Consider the following 23596-nt stretch of genomic DNA (forward strand, 5'->3'; position numbering starts at 1 on the left):
ATTAACCAAGGCATCCAGGGAGCCCTGAGCTAGAGGTGCCCGTAGAATGCATAGCCGCAAATCCAGAACTAGCTTGGAGACGGAAGTCTATTCTGCCACTTACTCAGGCAAGGTCCTCTCTGAGCCTTATTTGTTCTCTGAGGGAATTAGACTACCCTGTCTCCATGACTGCCCTGAGATCTGGCCTACATATAGACTTGGTAGGCTTAGGGACCAATTGCTGCCCCAGCTGTAGTCTGGCTGCAACCCCCACCCTCAATACCCACACAAGACTGAATGGGGTCCCAGGGTCTTAAGGAAAGCAAAACGACAGACTGTAGGTGAGTGCTCAGGGAAGCAGTCTTCTTGTTTCAGCTTCCCTCTTCCAGGAAGGTCCTCTAGCATTTATTTCCCTTGAAGCCTTGAAGCCTTCAGAGCCTTTTCTCCCACCTGTGAAGCTACAGTTCCTTCTTGGTCACCAGAGGGCGCTCTTACCTACGGCCCCAAGGCTCTCCTCCAGGCTTGGCTCAGGACCCACTTTACTTCCTGTGTCTTATGGCCTCATGGCCAGAACTGTCCCCCAAGGTGAAGACTTGGTCTCTGAGCCTCTTAATGGGACACCTAGCAGCTATTGTACCAAGTAGCATCTGAGGCTGCCTGGGGCATACACACAAACTAACCAACAACAAACAAAAAACCTAAAACCCGAACAGCTGTGCGATTTCACCCCTTATTATTACCATTGAGTAGTGACCTCACGCCTGTTTACCTGTTTACCATTTTCCTGCCCTGTGTTGTCATCTCCTGAAGGCATGACTTTGTCACACAAAGGCTGGGAAGAGGTTGCTGCTGGGTGGTTCTCATGACCAATTCCAGCATGTCTTGGTGGCCACCAGATGCCTAGGAAGTGCCTGTTACAGGGCAGTAGGTAAGACCATGCCAGCTCTGGGCAGGAGGGCACATGCACAGGGAGACAGACATAAAACACTGGAGGAAGCCAGGCCCCGTCCCAGCACACCCACAGTGTCAGAACTAGAGCCAGCAGGAAGGAACGATGTATAGGTTTAGTTCAGAGAAAACAACAGACACAGATTGGCAACGTCTTAGGCGTTGTCTGTGGTCCTGGTGCTATAGAAGGAGGTTTCCATGGAGACAGGAGGCCCTACCTCACTTCCCAACATGATGGAATCTTCTGAGACCACAGCCATTGATTAAGGATTGGGGCAAAAGGACACAGTGGGTGGGTTGGCAGAGTGGGGAACTGCTGTACTTTTTTTTTTTTTTAAGGTCAATTATCCTTGTCTTCCAGCAAACTGAGGCTGGTTCCAAAGGATGCAAAACGCTTCCCGTGGGTGCCTGTGTGGAGGTGTGCTCTGCCTAGTGAGAGGCAGGAAGGGCTCTGTCTGTTTCTTCAAAGTGTTGTTTAAAGAAAGTTAGCATTCCCCTTAGTATGGAGCAGGAAGATGAGCCACACGGTCCTCCACTACCTGTGGGCAGGCCTAAGGCTCCTGGCTTTTGCTTACATTAGGCCTCCTCCACAGCCAATAGGAAGAGTGATTTGGACACAGACTGGGAGAGTCCTCTTGACCCACATGTCCTACAAGGCTGTGCTCAGGTGTAACCTCCTTCAGGAAGCCTTTCTTGATTCCTTAATGTGAGTTAGATGTCCCACAGGTGCTGTCCCATAGCTCTGCTGTGCTTATCTAAGCCACCACTGGCCCAATGTCCTGAAGCTGCTTGGCCTCTGGCCAGTGTGCCCTGAGGTTAGGGCCATCTAGGGTAGAGGCTAAAGTGTTCCCTTAACAACCAAATACAGTAAGTATTGTGTACCACTGCTCGAGGCAGTCTATAAATTAAGAGGTCATTTGGGGGTCAGGCTTTGAGGCTAGGCAAACATCCACAAGGCCAGAAGTGAGCCTGGCCTCTAAGTCTCCCTTAGTTTGTCAGAAAGGTTGCCACCAGCATTTGCATGGATAGGGGAGCACGGGGGGGCCCCAGTTCAACTCAAGAATATTCATCCTCAGCTCACAGTGGGTAGGCAACACAGGGCCATCTCTAAGGGTCCCTAAGATTTAGTCTGAGGAGACTGGCCTGGCAAATGGCTGAGAAGTGCTTAGGTGATGGGTCTTTCAAGATAACCCCTAGGTCAGATAAGAAGTTTTGGTATTTGGCAATTGACTTGCTCAAGGTGCCTTTTGTGTAACACTGAAAAGAGCTTCTAGGAGGCTGTCAGCATTCGTTCGTCCTTCAGAGACTGGTCCCTTGCCGCTGAGAAGCCTGAATCCATCCTGCAGAGGCCCTCTTCTCTTTGATCCATGGTCCACGTAACCCCAAACAACAACATAGATCCACAGTAGGTTCAGTACCTGAGAGCAGCTCTTCCACACACATGGCCACTCTACAGCTACTCAGGAACTAACAGCATCCAGCCGACTGTGCGGCTTTGCATACCTTTGCAGTTCTGTGATGTGAATCTCAGTCCTGAACCATGCTAAGCAGACATTCTATCACTGCTCTGGACCCCGGCCCCTATATTTTGATACCAGGTCTTGGTGCACAGCCTAGGCTAACCTCAGATTTGCAGTCCTCCTGTAATTCTGGTTGCATGTCACCACAGCAGGCCAGCCACATGCTTTTTTCTAACAGCCATGACCAAAAGTCAGGGTAGATGAGTTTAGAACTCTGAACAAAGCTAATGTTGAGGGGTTGTCTCGATGACGCAGTAGGGAGAGCTGCTTGCTAACAAGCCTGACACCCTGAGTTTGATCGCTGGGACCCACATGGTAGAAGGAGAGAATCCACTCCCAGAAGTTGCTCTCTGACCTCAGTGGTAATGTTAGTCCAAGCATCCATAGTAACAGTACATGACAGCTCAAGGCCACTTCCACCCTGCACTCAACTTTCCTGTCACTGCACAATGAACTGCTAGGCCCCTTCTGGTTGAAAAGACACCTATATGCAGTTGAAGAAGCCAAACAAGGGGCCATTTGAAACCAGGACTGTGTAGCAGTACTCTATCCCTCTCTACCCATTGGAGACATCACCAACTTCTGTCTACCTGTGCCCCAGCTACACACCTCCATCCCAAGCAAGGGGTTTCTCATGAACTTAATGGAAGATGCTGTTGGCATTTAGTCTAGGCTCTGCCTCACAGTTGCCTGGCAACAGCCAGGTGTGCCTGACTCACTAGGAAAGGTGCTACTTGTTCTCTCCTCTCTCTCTGCCTTTCTCTCAACTCCCCTCCCCATGCCCTGAGTAAACTTTATTGTATACTATACCGTCGTGTGGCTGGTCCCTCAGGGAGAAGGGATGCCTCAGCATGGGCCCGCAGAGGCACCCCCTTCCCCCACACCATACCACACCTCCATCAAACATATCCCAGGACTCTCTTTCTTTTTACAAAACACAACAGATGCATGCTTGGTTTACCTAGTACCACCCTTGGAGTGCATGGTAGCCCTGTTTCCGCTGAGACACTGGGAGTCTGTCCAGGAAGGGATTAAAGCAAGGGGCAGCTGGAGTGCCCAGGGCAGAGAGCAGGTGCTGCACTTACAACCTAACTATAGGACAAATAGTTGGGATAATAGCCACCAAGGCTGGGCTGTTAGAGTTATAATTGTTAATGCCACTCCTACACTCAGCTGTGGGGGAAATAGCAACGCCAAAGTGATTATAGAGAACCCACTGTCTTTACAATACCAGCTTCCCATCCATTAACATAGCATATTCATTTTTCCATGCCTTATTTTTAAAGTAAAGTTTTATAATTTCTCCATGTGGGTTTTGTTTCATCTTTTATCCATTTGATTCCTTGGGCATTTCATGTATTTGCTGCTACCCAAAGTGGTAATATTTTTAAAGTGATATTTTCTAGTTGATCTCTGCTGGTTGTAGAAATACAAACTGTCCTGAGTTAGATTCTTTTATTCAGATTCCTGTTAAATTCTCTGAGTAGTGTGTGTGTGTGTTGTGGAACTCTGTCCTTTGAGCCTGGCAAAGCAATGGCCATACTGCAATCAGAACAGCTATGATTTCTCAAGAGACCCTCACAGGATTAGGCACACTAACCTGCTATGGAAGGAAGGAAGGAAGGAAGGAAGGAAGGAAGGAAGGAAGGAAGGAAGGAAGGGCTCACAAGTCTCACGGGGCACACAGGAACAAAGGTGTATGAAACCCCATCCCCACAAGTACATAAGTAGGTAATGATTGTGTCGGTGTGGTCACCTACAGATGTCCATGCTCCCTTAGGCAACTCCAGTTAAGTTCTGTTCCCAAGCTATAGGTGGGCAGAAGCGTTTCTTTGCCTTCTGTTGCCCCCTCTGTCGCGAATAGAAGCAGACCCCTCAGGGACGTCCATGCCACACTTGATGCCTGAGGCCCAACACCACAGGGCTGGGGATGGATAAGCTTGAGAGGCACAGTCGGATTACCTCAGCTATTACAACAAGGTACATAACCAAGGTTTCTCCACCTGAGGGTTGGGTAAGGCTGGGGGGCTCTCCAGGGTGGCTCTCTATGTAGTATGGAGTGCTATGCCCTTTAGTAAATGAGATCAGCAGTGTGAGGGGAAGAATGTCCCTAAATGGCAGATGGACTAGAGAATATATTCCAGTCCTTAAAGCACGCCATAATCAGGCACTGGCTGCAACAGCGTGGACTTTGTTATGGGCAATAAGAATTGCCCTCAGGCCTCAGCGGGCACCCACACACGTGCGGTATACATATATGCAGTATACATATACATTCATGCAGAAATGAAAATAATTTCAACAGCCACAAAGGTGGGGAAACCCACGATTCAGCATGTAGATGGGGGGCACAGTTATGATCCAATATAGTAAACTGACAATCTGGAGAACTCTGCATCTAAAATGCCATGGCACATATGAGACACGGGGCTAGTCGACAAGACAGGCTACTGCTTCATCGATGGCAGAGAGTCTCAGGAATATCAGGGACAGAAGACATCACAGGGAGGAAAGATATCATTGAGAGTCGGGCTTGAGGGGGTGGAGCCTGATGCCCATTTCACTGGGTTGGAGAAATCGCATTCATAGGAAAGGTGGGGACCGAGTCCCATAGTAGAACAAACATTGTCTTTACAAAGTAGGAGAGGCCTTGTTGCCCAAACGACTTATGTTGACAGGTAGATTGGGACCCTAAGGTACCAACAGCACTCAGGGGTGGAGGAAAGGAAAGGTGAATGGCAAGTGTATTTGTGTCTCTTGAAAGCCAATATGGCAAGATTTGTAGCAAGGCAGAGAGTCTGGGGGTGTGACAAGTGTCAAAGTTGGGGCTTGCAAGCCTTCAGATGCTTTAAAGCTATAAAAAACAAAACAAAACAAAACAAAACAAAAAAACCAAAGGGTGTGAGTGATTACCTCCTGCTGAGAAGAGGGAGCTCCTTGGAATGGGAGCCACAGCCACCACGCCTCTGAAGGAAGTACTGGCCACATTGCCCACAAGACCCCATATTGAACTGAAGATCTATTAGTCTCCTACTAACTTGGAGGATAGCTGGGCTTGGACAGGAACCAATGTGACTTGGTTTCTCGCAGCCCCTGGGGCATCAGAAGCAGTGCGTATTGCAGAATGGTGGAGAGGAAAAGGATAAAACCTATTGAAGACATGGGCAGTTGTGAACTCCCTCTCCAAAGACATCCTCTGGCCATTTCTCTCCTGCAAGGTGTGTCCTGGGAGTGGAGATGGTTCACCCAGCCTGAGACCTTTCCAACAACCCAGGATGGACGATAATGGAAAGGTGGTGGGGATGGTTCAAGGACTTAGCTCCAGTTTAGTGATAGACACAACAGGAGAGAGCACAGCCTGGACCAGGCCAGGCAAAATAGCAAGAGTAAAGCCTGCCTAGTCCCTCAAGGGTGTGGAAATGCACAGCAACTCTGACGCAGCATCTCAGGATAGAGGTAGGATGGACGGCTCGAAGAGCATCATTGTGGACTACAAACAGCTGAGGTAGCGAGTGCCTCCCATCCACAGCACTGAATCCTGCACTGCTGTGGTGTTTGTTTGTTTGTTTGTTGTTTTATTTTTTGAGGCAACAATAAAAACAGTAGGGTCTTTTCCTGGTGCATAAGGAGATCTCATCAAATAAAACCAACCTGCATGCTTTACACATCTAGAGAATTAGCTGAAGGCAGGATAGTACTCATGACAGAGCAAGAACAGGGATTCAGCCTAAACAGTGTGCCGGGGCTAGGCGCGGTAGTGAGATTCTTAGAAGGGCAATGCATGAATGATACCCTACAAAGAGACTGATAAAATGCTACGATCCTTCGCACAGGCGAGGATGTCAGCCAAGGGCTGTAAACACAAAAGGCACACACAGAAGCTGAAAAGGTAGTTAAATAAAATCCCAGGGCTTGGGGTGTGCCATCTCCCGATGAGCTGTCCACCAAGGAAACCCCCAAAAGAATAAAGTGACATGCTGTTGCTACTGTGACTTAACACCCCAGAACTACATACCAAAACTTTATTGCTGAAGAGGCTGTATATTCTGCATAAGGGACACAGAAATGGAGCGAGGCTGGAGGTGGAGGCTCTGCCTTGCTAGATGGCATTTGTAGTATCAGAGGGGCTATGGAGGCTGCTGGGGAGAATTGTTGCCAAGGGTCCTGCTCAGCTACATAGGCTGCGTGTCAATGCCATTGTACAGTGAGTGAGACAAAGGATAGGTTAGGCTTTGAAGAACAAAGATTAAAGCTCAAACGTGTGATGATATAGATAATCCAAAATAAAACAACACATAGAAAGAGAGACTGAGGAAAAATGAGCTGGGCCCTCATGAGCCAAGGGAGAATATCAGGCAGTCTAACCTAAGGGAAGCTGGGGTCTCACAAGTAAAAACAATTTGACTGAATAATTAACAGAAGTGCCCGCACTTGAGGAAAATCAAGATGGCGGAGGACCTCTCTACAAACTCTACAAGCCAACACTTAACGTTAGTGGTACAGACTTGGCATCTCAGAACTGGGGAGGCGGATGCAAGTAAGGCTGGCTGAACATTGTAAGTTCAAGGCCAGCCTAGCTCTCTCTCTATATATATATATATAGAAAGAGACTCTGTTTTATATAAGCCAAAAAGTCAACAACCCAAGCCAAGCAAACAAAACCAAAAATCCCAAAGCAAGCAAACAAAAAGCTATCAACCTGGAGTTCTATGTCCAGTTTGGGAAAAAAAAATTTTTTTCGGGATCTGCGGAGATGGCTTAGTAGGTAAAGTGCTTGCAGCAGAAGCATGGGACCTAAACTCAAATCCCCAGAATTCCCTTCTTGTCCTGCTGCAAAGATGGCAAGAGAAATCCGGAGGACGAGGCAGCTTCCTCAGCGAGGCGGGAATGGACGACAGCCTGTCATACAAAGGCATTCTGGAATCACTGAACATGTCTAGTGGAATGCTCACCTCAACCACTCTCAGTCGTAGGAAGGTGTTCTTAACATCCACCCCCAGCCCCTCGACCTATGACTTCTGTTTCTTCTGCCTACGTTTGCCATGCATTTTGGTGAAGGGGAGAGAATAATCAGAAGGCAGGCAGAGAAGACTGTGCCCGCTAGTCAGGTAACCTTTCAGACCCGGTTGCAACATTCTGGGAGACTGAGGACTTGGCTTTCTCCAGGGCTCATTCATTCTCTTTCCCTGCAAACTCCAGAACAACTCTAGGTGTTCTGAAGTATTGGACCATACTTACAGGAGGGTACAGGTATAGGTATACAAGTATACAGGTGCGCCTATAGTTTCGATGGTGATGGATCACATAGAGATGGTCCCATCCTACCTATCACATGGGACAGTGAAGCTATGGAGAAATTGGCTGCGTGAATATGGAATGAGAATCAAATCTTTATGTGCTTGATAGTCTCCTGGCTCTGCTGACAGGAGCCCCCAGAATAGATTGCAGTAGAACTCTCCCCAGTCCAGAATGCTGCTGGCTCCAGGGAGGAACAACTGGCTCACAGTCTCTATGCACACAATGTTTAGGGAGGCTTAAGTCCTGCTCGTCCCAGGGTTTTTGCAGGGCAGAGGCATGCAGAAAGCAGGAGCCAAGAGAAGGGAGCCTCCACCTTACAGACTGTCTCCCCTACCCTGGCTTTTTTTGCCCTGCTGCACATGAACACAGTCCTGACTCATTCTCTCCCGTGAGCCCAGACATTCTCAGCTCCGAGGTTTGGCTTCCTTCAACCAAGCAGCCCCAAGTTACTCTGCAAAGAATTCACCTTTGACAGTCTGTCCTTTTAATGAAGTACAGATAGCCCGCAAGCCCCATCCTTGATGCCCTCACCCAGGTCCTCTGGCCTCTCTGAATTTCCATTCCTCTGGTCACAGTGGGCTCAGCTTCTGCCCCATGCACCACCCTCTCTGGAGCTTCGTTCAGAGGTGCTTAAGACTACAGCCTCCACTCTTCTTCTAGGTCTTCTTCAAGGACTTCAGCCCTTCTGGATGCCTCTCACTAGAAGATCCCTTGTTCCTGTCTCACCCAGGAACATCCACTGTCACGCTGGACCGCTGGGACCCCAGGCCAGTGTGGGTATCAGCAGCAAAGCTTCAGAGATTTGCCATCCATCTCATAGCTGTAGGGTGGGGCAAGGCCAGCATTCCAATCAAGTGGCCTAGGAGTCGTATTCTACAAGACAAGGAATGTTTTCAGATGATCCTGAAGGGACAGTGGGCCCTCTCACACCTAGCCCATTGTGAAGAGTCTGCAATGCTGGGCGTGGGATGACCCAGAGCCACCTAAGTTTTTTATTATTGGCAGCATTATTCACCTTGATGAATGGAGATGGCCAATGAGAGACTCAGCATGACCTTTTAACTCTTCCTATCCGACACAGTTATAAAAGGACTTGCAGAGCAAGAGGCTCATGTCTCACCCTGAGACATGTGCCTGCCCACACGGGGACTCTTAGGTGGGTAGTGTAGGCCCCTAAAGTAGCCAAGGTCTCATTTTACAACTGAGCAAATCAAACCCTAGGAGGTTCTGTAATGGTTAGGTTAAATATATAATAGAATGCTCATGGAGGCAGGCAGAAATCTCATGGTATACCATCTGTGTCTACTTGAAAAGCCAGGCCCTTGAGGGCTCCCTGAGGTCAGAGGCTACTCCTTCTGTTCCCTTCTGTTCCCACTTGGTCCTCTCCAGGCAGCCATGGTTACCTGTGACAATGAGGGTGGCTGTGCTGACAGCTTGTCCCAGTGGGTTCTTGGCCACAGCCTTGTATTCGCCACTGTCCTTAAGGGACACGCTGGGGATGACGAGGGAGCACACACCCAGCAAGTCAGTACTGTACACCGCAGGGTTTCTGTCCAAGCTTTGGTCATTCTTGAACCAGGTGACATGGGGCTGGGGTGAGCCCTGCACGGCACATGTCATGCGGCACTCACAGCCCTGGGGCAGAAGGTGAGCCCGCAGACCCACCAGGAAGCGGGGCTTCTGGCTCAGGTCAGGTTCCTGGTATGTCGGAGACTTCACTGTGAACCTGTCTGTGGTGCATTCCCCGGGCAGAAGGAAGGATGGTTAAAAAGCGAAGAAGGCCCCACCAGGACCCAGGATTGCAGAGTGCATCGCAATGCTGAGCCTTTCCCCACAGCTCATCTGCACCACCTGACACTGTTTTTATCTTTTTCCTAAAATCTTGTTTGGATTTTTAAAAAATGGTCAAAAACTTTAAAAGTTATTGTATATAAATCAGAACATAAGTCTCACTCCCTGGAGATGACTGTAGCTGACATTTTGGTGTAGCACTTTCTAGATATTTTTGTATTTTATAGACATAAAATGACCCAGCCAGTATTGTAATCTTTCTTTTCTAGTGACCCCTTTAAAGATCTACACCTAGTTGATTTATAAAATATACTTTGTTTTAATAGAAATACTAACTTCTATTTTTAACTCATTGCTTGCTGTTCTTTTTGAGAATTCACCCAAAGGCCCCCAGACAGTCCAATACTCACAGCCTGACTCTTTCTGCCCATCGAAGTGGGGCCCAACCTGAATCCAGTGCAGTGGGCACCAGTTCAGGTGGGCACTGAGCAGGAGGTGGGAGGCCCACTACATGTCTGGCTAGACGGAAGGCCCCAACTCCATACACTTCACAGCCCAAAGCACAGAGGCAGACACTTAAGTCCCTCCCTCCCTTTAGGGGTCCCCTTACCTCTCTGCCTGGGGATACACCAGGGTTGGCTGGTGTCTGAAGGTTTGCTGACCCCCATCTCATTCTTGGCCAGCACCCGAAAGTGGTACTCATGGCCAGGGAGGACCCCTAGGAGGGTAAAGCGGTTGGTGCGGACATAGTCGGCCACCTCGTGCCAGGATCCGTGAGATGAGGACCGCATCAGCACTGTGTAATGCAAGGGGATGCCCTGAGCCTCATCAGGAGAGGGTTCCCATTGGACTGTCACTGTCCCAGGCACATTCTCCTGCAGGTAGATGGACCCTGGTGCCTGTGGGCATGCTGAGAGAGAGAGAGAGAGAGAGAGAGAGAGAGAGAGAGAGAGAGAGAGAGAGAGAGAGAGAGAGAGATCATGTTGCAGAGAACATGAAATTCTGCTAGTGTCTTCTCCTGGGGGTCTACAGAACACTGTTGTCAGGCAGGCGATGGGCCAGAGGGCTTACCAACTAAGTCTGGGTATACAATTATCTCTGCATGGTGAAAAATATCCCCCAAAGAATGCTCTTTTTTTTTCTTTTGAGGCAGGGTTTCACCCACATTAACCCAGGCTAGCCTTAACGCTGAGTTCTGCCTCAGTCTCCCATGTCTGGGATTATAGGTACCCACCACCACAGATGACTTCCAAAAAAATTACTTATTAATTCACCTTTTTAATAGATAAAATGACGGGACAGGGACAGAAGTTAGAGTTTTCATAAAAATCAAATCACAAATGCCTGCGGTTAGTCTCCCTGCATTTCTGAACATTCCAGGCTGGGGAACGAGAGTCATTCCGGGGAAGGGACAATCTTAACTTGCACCAGGGTCGTGGGCAGATTCTTCCCATGGTGTCCTTTAGTGACAAAATGCTGGGAGCCATTTTTGCTCTTGGACTCAAAACAAACAAACAAACAAACACCCCCACAGATTAGAAGTAAGGGTGTGGTATCTCCAAGTTCATAGGTCAGAACATCGGGGCTTTCAGGGACTCTCCTTCTATCTGGCCTCTGAGCCTTGAAGTGTATAGGCTCAACAGTGTGGTCACCTTGCACACTCAGCACAATGAGCTACGCCCAGGACAGGTGCAGCCTTCACACCCTGGTGAGAGCTCCCTGGCTGAGCGGCCTCACCTGCTACACTGATGAAGAAGCTGTGGGTAGCTTCCTTCCCCTGTAGGTTCCTCAGCATCACCGTGTATCGGCCACAGTCCGAGAGGCTAGCTGCAGGGATCAGAAGCTGCGTGAGGCCAGCCTTCACAGTGGTCACACTTCTTTTGGGCAAGGGCAAGCCATCCTTCAGCCAGGTCACCTCAGGCATTGGGGCAGCCTGAGAACCAAGGGCAAGCTCAAATTGAGAAGAGGAAGGTTTTTTGTTTGTTTGTTTGTTTTAAAGTGTCTGTTCGAATAAATTATGTAGTCAGTATATAGAATAATAGGCTTATTGATGACATTTTATTGCATATGTATCACTGAATCTTCCTGATATTCACTGCTATAGTCCTTCTGCTTTCATTGTACACAATTCTCTCTCACACACACTTGTGCACACAGGCACACACCTACACACACACACCTACACATGCACACACACACACACACACACACACACACACACACACACACATGCACTCGAGTGCACTCAAAAAAAAGCATGCTGATTTTTTTTTCTTTCTTCCCTTAAGGCCGTCACCCTCTTGCCCCTGTCCTTTGTGATTGTTTCCTCCCTGACCTTTGCTCTCCATGGAGGAAATTTTGTAAAAGGAAAAGTATATAAGCTGGGTCCAGTGTAGAAGGGCAAGAAGGACTATTCTAGGCAGGAAGAGATGTGCCTGAGCACATGGAGATCAGCGAGGAATAGGCTCTCAGGGAGGCAGCGATGTGTGGGGCTAGCTGGTAGGTATGGAAGGATGCTGGGATAGGAAGAGCAGCTTAGCCGGGAGGCTCAGTAAAACGGTTCTGGCCCTCAGCCTCACCCCCACGCAGACATCTAGACTTCCCTGAGCGAGGTGCTGCAGTTAGGACAGTGCAGCTGGTTCTGGATTTACATGAGTGTACTTGGTGGGAGTGAGAAGAAATTCACTGGGACGAGAGTATTCCTTCCCCCCAAGGCAAGCTAGGGGTGTCTGGGGAGTTCCTGCAATAGAGAGAGGCTGCAGGAAGCAGACTATGCATCTAGCCTGGAACTGTGGTGACGAGAGGAGAGGAGAGTGGCAGGCTTAGGAAAGGAGCTGCCAGGGCTGGTTAAGAGCAGGTGGCACAGGCCTTTAATCCCAGCACTTGGGAGGCAGAGGCAGGTGGATTTCTGAGTTTGAGGCTAGCCTGGTCTACAAAGTGAGTTCCAGGACAGCCAGGGCTACACAGAGAAACCCTGTCTCGAAAAACCAAAAAAAAAAAAAAAAAAAAAAAAAGAAAGAAAGAAAGAAAGAAAGAAAGAAAGAAAAATAGAGCACTGACTGCTCTTCTGAAGGTCCTGAGTTCAAATCCCAGCAACTACATGGTGGCTCACAACCACCCGTAATGAGATCTGACGCACTCTTCTGGTGCGTCTGAAGACAGTGACAAATAGCAGAGGTCCTGAGTTTGATTCCCAGCAACCACATGATGGCTTACAACCATATACTCATTTACATAAAAATAAATCTTTAAAAAAGATTTATCTGTATCTGAGTGTCAGGCCTATGATGTCCCACTGCCTACGGGACCCCCATCGTGTGCACCTGAGAATGCTAATAGTAAGTTGCCCATGGGGGGTGTCCCAAGGATTTAGGCATCAATGATTCGTGGAAAGCACAGAGCACAGCATCCAGGTTTCGACCACCACTTTCTCAGCCCTTTGGTCAGCTTAGTCTCTTTGGTAAGAGACTGAAGAACTCAGTGCCACGTGAGAGATGAGGAGTTAAATTAGGGAGCGGTGATGGCATCAGGCAGTCTGTGTTTTACTACCACACTAGTGACTCTACGTAGAGTTGTGTGGCATTGACATTGGCTGGGGACCATCCTGAGTCAGACCCTGATCATTCACTTGCACAAAAATATATTCTAAAAGCAAAAATGATCATCTACCCTGCTGGCTCCCTCAGTTCCCGGACTAAGATTGGGAGAGATGCAGCTCTAATTTGGAGGTGTAATATTTGAAGCGACCACTAGAGGGGTGTGTAACCCCCGTTCACTCAGAGAGCAGCATGAGGCCAAATGCCAGCTTGGCTTCAAAAACCATCTTCCTCCCTACCCACCTCACATTGGACCTTATTTCAGAGACAAGTCAAAGTCTATGACTAAGGTTAAAGAATAATAAGGAAGAAGGAACACTCCACGATTGTCTAGTTTCCTGGTTGCTCAGTGACATCCCCCCTCCCCATGCCTGCCACACACTGCTTCAGGTCTACTCACTTCGAAGGAGATAGGAACGCGAATACTGTCCCCAACCCTGACCATCAGTGTATCCTTTGTGCTGGAGTCCATGAGGAACCTGGGACAGACTAGAACACACAAGATGGCTTGTCACCTCCCTCCACAGTGAGCAGCTAGCTCACCTAGGATGCAGATCGAAGGCTGAATCAATGGCCTGACAGAGAGCACTTGGAAGGGTGTGTTGGGGGAGAAAGGCCATGAGACAGGAACAGTCTTGTGGGACCATCAAAGTTGCCACCTGGGAAGGGTGGGTGACATCTTTTAATGGGGTGACATCCACTGAAGATCAGAGCCAGGCCAAGAATCTAAGATTCTGGACTCAGGAGCTCTTGGCTTTTTATTGTCTCCTTATTGTCACATGACAACTAGAGAGGATTTGTATGGCTCGAAAAGACAAAGGATCTGCTTCTAGCGATTAAGGCCCAAAGGGAAACACAATCTGCCTTGCAGTAACAGGGAGCTGGGGTATGTGCTGTCTCAAACCAAGCAGTGCCCACTCCTCAGAGTCACTTGTTTTAAATCATGGTTCTGTGTCATAACAATGGGGAGACCCTGGGTGAAGCATCTCGGGCCTTTGTGGTCATCTCTGGAGCTGTAATGAGAACGCATTTCTAAAAGGGGTCCACTTAGCTCAGTGCTCCATGCCACCCCTCTGTTAAGAAGGCAACTGGTGACTGCATAGCAGTGCCTCTCAGGAAGGGTCTATAGGATTCATGGTGGGGAAAGGGGGTGACACTCACCAGTGGCGGGCATGGCATGAACCAATGTGTCTAGAGAAGTGGCCTGGCTCCGGCCCCCATCATTAACTGCTGTCACCCGCACAAAGTAGCCTTCTTGTGGCCGAAGCCCCTTGGCTGTGAAGGTGGTGCCTGGCACAGTGCCCACGTGGCACGGGCTCCACTGATGGCTGTCTGAACCACACAACTCCACAATATATCCCTGGGCTTCATCAGCATCCTGGGCATCCGGCACTATCCAGCTCATGGTGATGCTAGTGTTTGATGTGTCTGTAACCCGTAGATCCCGCACAGGCCCTGGGGGTCCTGGGCAAGCACCATGGAAGTTTCAGGAGTGTGGCATCTTCCTCTGAGGAGTCTTCCAACCAAGGAGTCTTGGGGTTTCTTTCACTTAGGGGTTTCTGCAGAACTGTGGGTACCTGGCTACCCCCTCAACTCACCCACCAACTTGCCAACCCCTAACTATCCCATAATCCTTGACAGTTGGTATTTCCAGTTGAGAACCGTTTGTGCTCCATTATGTCTGGGGGCTGGAATTTTATGTCTCTATGCTGAATTATAACTCTTAGTTGGGAACGACACCAGCACAGATTTCTTGTTCCTTGTCTGTTAAATGGGAACAACAGCAGCACTACCTACCCATGGGGACTGTGGAATAAGCAAAAGTCAAAAAGTGTGTGTGTGTGTGTGTGTGTGTGTGTGTGTGTGTGTGTGTGTGATTTGGATATTTCACTGCAGCACGATATTCTGGCTGTTAAGGCTAGCTGCATATTAAACATTCTGTCTGTGAGATACCAGCCCCAAAGGCACTAGGATTGGTAAGGGATTATTGGTATTTCTAAACGTGTGATCATTGGTATTTCTAAACATGTGATGATGTTTAAAATCACTGGTCTAGGGGAGTGCTTCTAACCTTGAATTTGTACTCAAATCACTGGGGACTTTATTGAAAACAAAGATCCCAACTCAAGGGTTCTGAGGTGCAGAATAAGATTTCCTTCCTTCCTTCCTTCCTTCCTTCCTTCCTTCCTTCCTTCCTTCCTTCCTTCCTTCCTTCCTTCCTTCCTTCCGTTCTCCTTCCTTTCTCTCTTCCTGCCTATATATCTATGTATCTATGTATGTGTCTATCTATCTATCTATCTATCTATCTATCTATCTATCTATCTATCTATCTATCTATCTATCTGAAATATGTGTGTCTCCTTCTGTTCAACTTCTTAATGCTGGGGTTGGATTGCAGATGTGCACCACTACACATGGCCTGAGATTCTACAGGAAGTTTCCCAAGTGATATTTCCAGGCTACAGATTTTGCACAGTAGTAAGGGTCTAGAAGGTAAGACCTACTGCTGTAGCTGCTGCAGACACTAAACATTCTGTTTCCTCCATCCCCATCACTGATGAGAGAGCCAGTGGTTGACAGTGAAGCAGAATAGGTTTGCTCTGTTTGCAATGCAAGGACACATGGGCTGGCTCCCCTCCCGTCTCCCTTGTAGAATATTCTGTTGTTACTGGAGTTATACACGCAGTCTGTCACACAGCTGATTCTACAAGTGCCTTGATTCTGCTGCCTTGATGGCTTGTCATCAGCAGGCTTATCTGAGGGGCTCAGAGTAACCCCTTCTAAACTCTGTGCTCTGGAGCAAAGCATTTAATAGGGGTTTTGTGAGAAGGGCACTCACTCTCTACTTGAATCGGGAGTTTGAATCAAAGTTAGGCAGGCAAGTGTCTTTCTTGTGGGGCATGGGCATACCAGAAGATGCTATCGTACCTATCTTTAATGACAAATCTTTAGTTTTTGCTGTTTCTGTTTTCTAGAGAATGATTCTTCACATCTCTGATACTGCTGAGACCTCAGATAGGCAAATACTGGGCTAGGCTCTGTTAACCAAAGACAGAGGCTGGGATGGAGGAACCTACCTCCACGTGCAATGCTGGCCCCTTTGCATATGATGAACAGTGTGAACTGGATGGAAAACTGAAGCTAAGCTTCCCTGCTGCCTATTCCCCAGGGATGAGACTCTCCACTAGTGAATGGGCAATGCCACTGGCCTAGCATGGCTAACACTGACCTTCCCTGAGGCCAAAGAGTGCCAGACATGATCTTGCAAAGTCTTCATTCCTCCTGCGTGGCCCCTGGACCCATCTGATTTCAATCTAGATCCTTTAGGACCCCAGTGGCCTTTCAACCTTGACTTCCAGCTCCTTAGAATATCTCCCTCCAGACTGCCCTTGACTTGTGAACTTGCATCCCACCGTTTCAAAGCTATCCCATGCACATCCCTCCCCAACTTCCTGGATCGGTGCCTTACTTACTCATGGGGTCTCTAGCAAAGACAGCATCCGATGGAGGCCCAGGATCTCCAGGGCCCGACAGAGTCATGGCCGTGACCCGGAACTCATACTGGCAACCCTGTCGCAGACCCACCACAGTGTACCTTCTTTCTGTGGAAGACCACATCCCGTATTAGTTTCCCATTGTGGGACCAGAAAACGGGGACAAATCTCAGCACCCCCATATTCAGGAGAAGATCAAACGTGGGGTCTAACACAGCCCTCCTGCATCGCACCAACCAGGTGTGACAGAGCTGCTTCCAAGGTGTTTTCATCCCCATCCCATCTGGTTTGCCTCAGCCTTGCCAGATGGTCATGATGGCACTTTGATGTCTCTGATTCATGCTGCCTCACAGAGTCATAATACTTAAATACTAAATGGTGACATTAGAGATGTGAGGATATGGTCCCCAAGTAGCCTTAACTCCTAAGTGGCATTGCCATTACCGGACTCCTGACAGTTTGTCCTGAGCCTGGTGTTGGGCTTCCAATACACACAGAGCACAGCCATGCATGGGGTTCTGGAGGCTGCTGTAGCACCTGCTTCAGCCTCAGTCTCATCCAGATTCTTTCTTATCTCTGGAAGCAGCTAACTCCTAGGATACTAATTAGAGAGTAGGGTCCCTTCTGTCTGTGTTATAATCAAGGAAACTGAGATCTACAGAGGAAGTGGGCTGCCCATGGTCAAAGCCTGAAGCGTGTGTGAGGGGGTAGGGAGGAGAGCTGGCTTCCAGCCTGACACTTCTATTCTAGGGGTCCTCTGCTGATAGACCTTGCTGGATGAATCTTTGGGGTTTGGGGGTGGGGTGTTTAGCAGCATCCTTGTCTTCTTCACACAAGATATCAAGAGCATGTATTCTCCACCCAGCTGTGACTATCACAAATAGCTCTAGACGTTGCCAAATGCCCCCACAATGGGGACAAAACCACATCAGCTGAACAGCATCTATGTTAAACTGATCCTCACTAGTGACACCAAGGGATGCTGTGGCCAGGAGGGGCTCTAAGGCAGCTTGGAATGGGGTCAGCGAGAAGCTGCCCTCAGACCAACTCACCAGACACAGGCTGCTCATTCACAGCCATCCAGGTGTTGCTCCCCTTCTTGCGCTTCTCGATCAGGTAGCCCAGGATGTGGTTACTGCCAGGGCCCTGTGGTGCCCCCCATGTGAGAGTGATGCTCTGACTGGAGGCTGACAGGATGGATGGGGCAGAAGGGGGCCCTGGGAGAGCTGAGGGCAGAGGGAGCCAGTCAGCAGAAGCTGAGACAAGCACCAGTTTGTGGGAGGTGGGGCTGTGGGGAGAGGGCACGGGGAATCTAGGGGCACAGTCACACTCTGCTGTCTCAAGCATTCCAGTGCTGACTCAGCGTTTCCTGCCACACTATATTTGCTGTTCTGGGACAGAGATGATAGAACAGAAAATGCTCTCCTGCCTTGGTTGGAGCCAGTTCTGAGATCCCTTAGCCTCACCTACTGATAGCTTGCTCCAGAACAAGGACACGTGATAGAGAATGATGTTGGCCAACATGCAGGTCCTGAGAGAAGGGGGCTGTGTGTCTCAGCCTCAAAGAACTGTAAAAGGCTACCAAATTCCCAAAAGAAGTCATAGTAAGATGTGTCTACTGTGCTCTACAAAGGCCTCAAGTCCCACCCCATTCCCATCCCCCAAGCATAGCTAGTGACCCTCAGGTTGTATTCTAGCCATAGTAGAGAGAGAGAGCAGAGGAGTTCTGTATCCAAATGTTATCTGTTCTCTCACCCTCAGGACCCATCAACACCTCCTCCGACTCCAGGGCATCTCCGGCTCCCACTGAGGTCACAGCCCGCACACGGAAGACATATTTCTTGCCCTGCTCCACGCTGGTGTCGGTGAAGCTGGTACTGTCTGGTGGGGGCTCGCCCACCTTCAGCCAAGTGCTCCTTCCAGCCTGTCGCCTCTCCACCACATAGTGTTGTATGACCTGCCCCCCATTGTCCCTCGGGGGTAGCCAGCGGAGGCAGATACCTGATCTGTGGCAATCCTGAACCTCCAGGGGTCCTTGTGGGGGCTGAGGCTTGTCTGAGGACCCGTGGAGAGAAACAGGAGGAGAGAGGAGTCAGAGAAGCCGGGAGGGGGCATGTTACTTAACCCCCATATCATCGGATAAGTCTGTAAAGGAGTGGACAGCCCAGAGATACACATGGTTCCTGACACAGCCAGAGGCTGAGGCAAGGCGGAGCTCCTGGGTAGGTTCCAAATGTCTCTTGGTGTCTTTGGTCTCTACTTCCCCAGTCCTGCCTTAGGAGATAGAATGGGACCTCCAGCCTGTACCTAGCCCTATTCAGTAGCCAGTATGTCCTTCTGCTTAGTGCTCTTGTATAGGCAACCTGACCTTGCTGGTACAGACTAGGGGCCACCATTCCACTAATCTTCCCCCGACTCTGCTGTGTTAGAGCTCACACAACAGTGTCCACCAGCCTGTACCTGGCCTTGGCCTATCTCTTCTTCCTAGGCAGTCTGGGGACAGGGAAAATGGGTCAGTAGGGGTGGCTTAGGATCTTAACTCTCATGCAAATAAAGACCAAGGCTAGCAGAGTCCATTCCCAGACTGATCCAGGTTCCCAGGGAGGTCCTGGGATCCCAGAACCCTGGGGCCCTGACTGGAGAACAGGCAGGGTCAGCACCTATAACTTGCAGGGTGAACTCAGCCTGCACACAGCCTCCCTCGCTCCTCAGCGTCACGCTGTACCGGCCACTGTCCTTCCTGCACACGCTGGGGAGGCACAGCCATGTGTAGCCATCTGCCAGAGCCAGTTGGATGCCCTTGTGGTCGCCGCCCACCACCTCGCTCCCATCTTTCCTCCAGGCAGCCTGAACAGGGAGGCGGCTCTGGAAAGGGATTTTCACAGTGACTGGCTTCCCAGCCTTGAACACCAGTGGCTCTCTCAGTGTCTCTGTCACATCTGGAGCAATGGTGGGGGGATCTGGAGATTTTAAAAAAAGAGTAAAAGAATCAGAGAGGACCACGTTCTGGGCCACTGGGGATCATGGGAAGAGCCTAGAGAAGGAACTCCCTACCCCACCTCATGAGGACTAGTAAAGGGAACGGGCTGGGTCTGCAGCAGGGAAGGCCAGGGTCAGACCTCAGCGAGAACTTCCTAGTAAGGAAGGAGATGGATAAGATGTTGGGTTGGGGGAGGCATGGGTTGGCTTCATGAACAATCTTCATAGACTGAGAAGATTGCAGACAAGCGAAGGATTCAAGGCTTCCACCGAGGAACATTTCACCTGGTGCTGGGCCTCACCCTGCACGGTCAGGCTGGCCTCGCTGTGCTGGCGGCCGGCTACAAAAGTGTATTTCCCAGCCTGGGTCCCCTCCACGTGGGTGAGAATCAGTCTGTGCGTGAGCCCATCTTGCTCAAAGATGACTCCATCTTGGGCAGTGAGCTGGAGGCAAAGATCACCATGGAGATGGCCACTCCCACCCTGTCCAGTTCAGCACTAATAACTGCCCTGTGGATTACATGGTTGTTATCACTTGCCACTATGCCTGTCCATGCTTCTCAGAGATCAGTGGCTGCTCAGAGAGACCAGTGAGCCCAGCTGGCCATCAACTCTCAAATCAGCCCTAGGAGATGAGCGCTGTTATCGAGCAACTCATCCAAGGTCACATAATTGCTAACAGAAGAGCAGGGATCAGGAGTCAGACTTCACTGACACTACCATGCTGTGCCACCTGGTGTGACCGCTTTGATGGGGCTCAGAGAAGCTGCTCAGAGAGACCAGTGAACCCAGCTGGTCAGGATGAGACCAATGGGCTTGTATAAAGCCTTGTAGGCTGAGTGGAACTCGTGAGAGAGGATGATGGGAGAGTGTCATTCACGATTCATAATGAGTTTATTCAAAACACACCACACACCCACTGTCTAAATGTCTCCCAAAGTAGAAACATCAGTAAAATAGTGAAATATAGTGAAAACTTCTATAAAGTCTCTTCGGTCTACTTCTCTGCTTTGCTATGGTCCCTGACCCCATTAGTTAGGCAAGAGGGGTTATGAGGTGTCAGTACCTTGACTCCATCCTTGAACCACGTGCCAGGTCCCAGGTCACTGGCAAGAGTACAGGAGAGTATGGCGGCTTCTCCCAGTTGTACCTCTGTATCAGTCAGACCCTGAGAGAAGTGGTCCATGGAGCCTAGAGAAGATACAAAGGAAGTCCCCAAAGCCCAGCTTTGGCCTGTGTTGAATTCTGGGGAGCCTCTATGGTCCTGCCCACAGGGCTCAGTCAGACGCAATGCTGGGCCTCTCATTTCCCTAGGCTGGTACAGAGATGAGGGTGTAAGGGAGATAGATATAAAGCACCCCCATATATACCCCCGAGTCCCACAGAGAGGCATTTGGAGTCACAGAGGCAAGCTAATACTCTCGGACCTTGGACATGGAGTTTCAAGAGCTAATACCAAGCAGACCTTTGAGTTTCACATAGCTTGGATCCCTTCTGCACAGGGAGAGGAAAGGAGCGGAGGCTCCCTGAGTTTGCAAGGGATTCTGGGAAATAGAGACACTGGTAGTGATGAGTTCCTGTGCTGAAGGTAGAACTGGCAAGTAGGCACCCCAGTGTCCAAGGACTCTACCCTCTGGCTCCACCCTATAAGAGCCACCAGCTGGGAGTACCTACCTCGGGCCTCCGAAGAAGAGCGGCCAGTGCCAGGCTGGTATCTGGATCTGGGGCTCTGGGTAGCATCTTGTGCCTGGCCACAGACATCTGACCTGCCCTCTTGGGTATCTCTCCTGCTGCCAAGATGCCTGTGGGGGCCTCGCCTCCTGTCTTCACTCCAAGGTTCTCTCAGAGACCCTCTATCCTCACTGCCAGCCCAAGGCTCCAGACCTCGGGCCCCCTCTGGGGTTGCTCTCTTTGCTGATCCAACTTCAGTCCCAGACTGCACCTGATGCCTGCTTCCACAGGGACCAGGCTTCCGGCCTGACCAGCCAGGGTCTTTCCCTCCCTGATTTTCAAACTTGGCTGAGGCCCTGGATCTTTGGACCTTGCCAAGCTCAGCCTCCCAGGACCCCGACTCCTGGAAGGATTCTTTTCCTTCTCCCTGTCCTGTTCCTTGTTGAGAACCTGGCTCCTGGATTCCTTCTGATACACTTTTGAAGTCCCTTCTGCCAAATGGACTATATAATTCATTCTGGGGTTCCTGGGGCTTTGATGTGACACCATCTCCGTAGATAGTGGAATCTCTTCTACCTGGAACACTTGAGCTCCCTGTAAATCCAGCCCTGCCCCCTACAAACTCTGAGACTCTGCTCTCCAAGGAGCGTGGTCCTTGACACTCTCCAGCAGCCCCTTGGCCAGTTTCACAGCCCCTGCCCTTGAAGGCTCCTTGTCCCATATGGGTTTCTCTGAAAATGGCATCAGTATCCTGCAGTGAGCTAGAAGCCCCGGAGCTGCATTGAACCCGGTCTTCCCAGTCTGCAGCCCGAGTGTGGCTTGTGGCTCGCCCACTGCCAGGTTCTGACATTACCTTGGTCTCCCTTCCAGGTGTAGAACTTCTGTCTACCTCCTGCCCTACCCCTGACAAGCTTCCAGAACTTGTTCCCCTCCTCCTGCCATTGAGTAATGAGCCTCCACATCCCTGAAGTGTCCCTCCCTGCTGGTCAGCAACTCTACGTCTTTCTGTTGTCCCCAAGCCTGATTTATTAAAGTCAAAGTCATTTTCTGGCTCCGGAGCAGCTAGCCCTGAACCACTCCCATCCTCCACTGTCCCCCTACTATCAAGAAGCCGAGATGTCCCTATAGCTCCTGCTTGGTCTACAGATCTGATCTCCTCACTCGGCGTCCCTCTGTCCCTGAGAGACCCTTGGAACCCAGAATCATTTTTCCATTCTCTGATACCTGGTTTCCCCACAGAGCCAACAGCCCCCAAGGCGTCAGGGATTCCCAAGGACACACAGCCCCCAAGACTGTTCTTGGTACCCTGCCCCCCTGAAAAGATATGTGGCCTATCTGGTGTCCCCAGCTTCTCTGTGCCCATAACACTTTCCCCGTGTGCTATGGCACCTGTAATATCCAGCATTCCAGCTAACCCAGAGCCCACCTCAGGCCCTGTTGCATCTCTAAACCCCATTACTCTGACTTTCTCCCCATTATCTTTGGAGCCAATCTCTGCTGCTCCCTCATAAACTGACCCAAGACCCTCAGACTCATGTTCTTTGGGTACAACCAGTGACCCTGGTCCTCCTAGCCTCCCTGAACCATCTGCAAGGCGCATTTTCCTCTCTGACCCCATCTCCCCAGGACCCACTGAGCTTCCCCTATAACCAACCCCATTCTTGGACTCCATTCTTCCTGTTTCTCCCAAGCCATCCCTTATACCTGCCTTATTCCATGACAAAATGTCTCCCGAATGTTCTAAACCGCCTGCCTCATTCCTTGATGAAATAAGTTCAGAATGTCCTAAATCATTCTTATAGCCTGTCAGGCCCCCTAATGCCCTGACCCCATGACTCTCAATGTTGTTCTTATAACCTGCTTTACTCTCTGACCCCGTACTTCCAGAACACCCAAGTTCATTCCTATAATCTACCTTAGACCCTGAACCCACGGCCCCAGGGCCCCAAGTTCCACTTTTATAACTTGCCTCACTTGCTGGTCCCATTCCTCTGAGGCCCGAAGAGCTACCTCTAAATGCCACCTCACCATCTGGTCCTGTTCTTTTAGGCCCAAGACCCTTTGATTCTTCTCCATAAGCTGTTTTGTCGCCAGCACTCCAAGGCTCTGGAATTCCAGACCCATCTCTATAACTGAATGCATTGCCAGACACTTGAGCCCAGTGGCCCTCTGAACTGGCCTCATGAGGAGATGGTGCCCTGGGGTGCCTGGCTTTGTCCCAATTCTCAGTTCCAACTGTAGAGGTCCTGGCACCAAGAAAACTGATCCTTTCTCCATCTCCTTCCTTGTCCCTTCTCCCCAGAGACCTTGGTCCCATGGA

The 23596-nt window shown here is 49.9% G+C and overlaps 1 protein-coding gene across 1 annotated transcript in view; it reads right to left on the reverse strand.

Annotated features, from left to right (window-relative positions):
* Nucleotides 1–8276: 8276 nt before the first annotated feature.
* Nucleotides 8277–23596, reverse strand: part of Igfn1 (immunoglobulin like and fibronectin type III domain containing 1) — a 31164-nt gene continuing 15844 nt past the window's right edge. Inside the window, exons 12-24 of the mRNA XM_029481289.2 lie at nucleotides 21280–21397; nucleotides 20672–20796; nucleotides 19908–20049; nucleotides 19287–19586; nucleotides 18382–18681; nucleotides 17679–17852; nucleotides 16606–16734; nucleotides 14294–14596; nucleotides 13533–13621; nucleotides 11274–11469; nucleotides 10147–10446; nucleotides 9149–9475; nucleotides 8277–8618 (exon numbers count right to left, since the gene is read on the reverse strand). Coding sequence (XP_029337149.1) covers nucleotides 8605–8618; nucleotides 9149–9475; nucleotides 10147–10446; nucleotides 11274–11469; nucleotides 13533–13621; nucleotides 14294–14596; nucleotides 16606–16734; nucleotides 17679–17852; nucleotides 18382–18681; nucleotides 19287–19586; nucleotides 19908–20049; nucleotides 20672–20796; nucleotides 21280–21397 — 2517 coding nt within the window. The 3' untranslated portion in view covers nucleotides 8277–8604. The remainder of the gene's footprint in view (nucleotides 8619–9148; nucleotides 9476–10146; nucleotides 10447–11273; nucleotides 11470–13532; nucleotides 13622–14293; nucleotides 14597–16605; nucleotides 16735–17678; nucleotides 17853–18381; nucleotides 18682–19286; nucleotides 19587–19907; nucleotides 20050–20671; nucleotides 20797–21279; nucleotides 21398–23596) is intronic.

The sequence above is a fragment of the Mus caroli genome, unplaced genomic scaffold (assembly GCF_978045245.1).
Source record: "Mus caroli unplaced genomic scaffold, Mus_caroli_1 scaffold_1, whole genome shotgun sequence".
Classification (NCBI taxonomy): domain Eukaryota; kingdom Metazoa; phylum Chordata; class Mammalia; order Rodentia; family Muridae; genus Mus; species Mus caroli.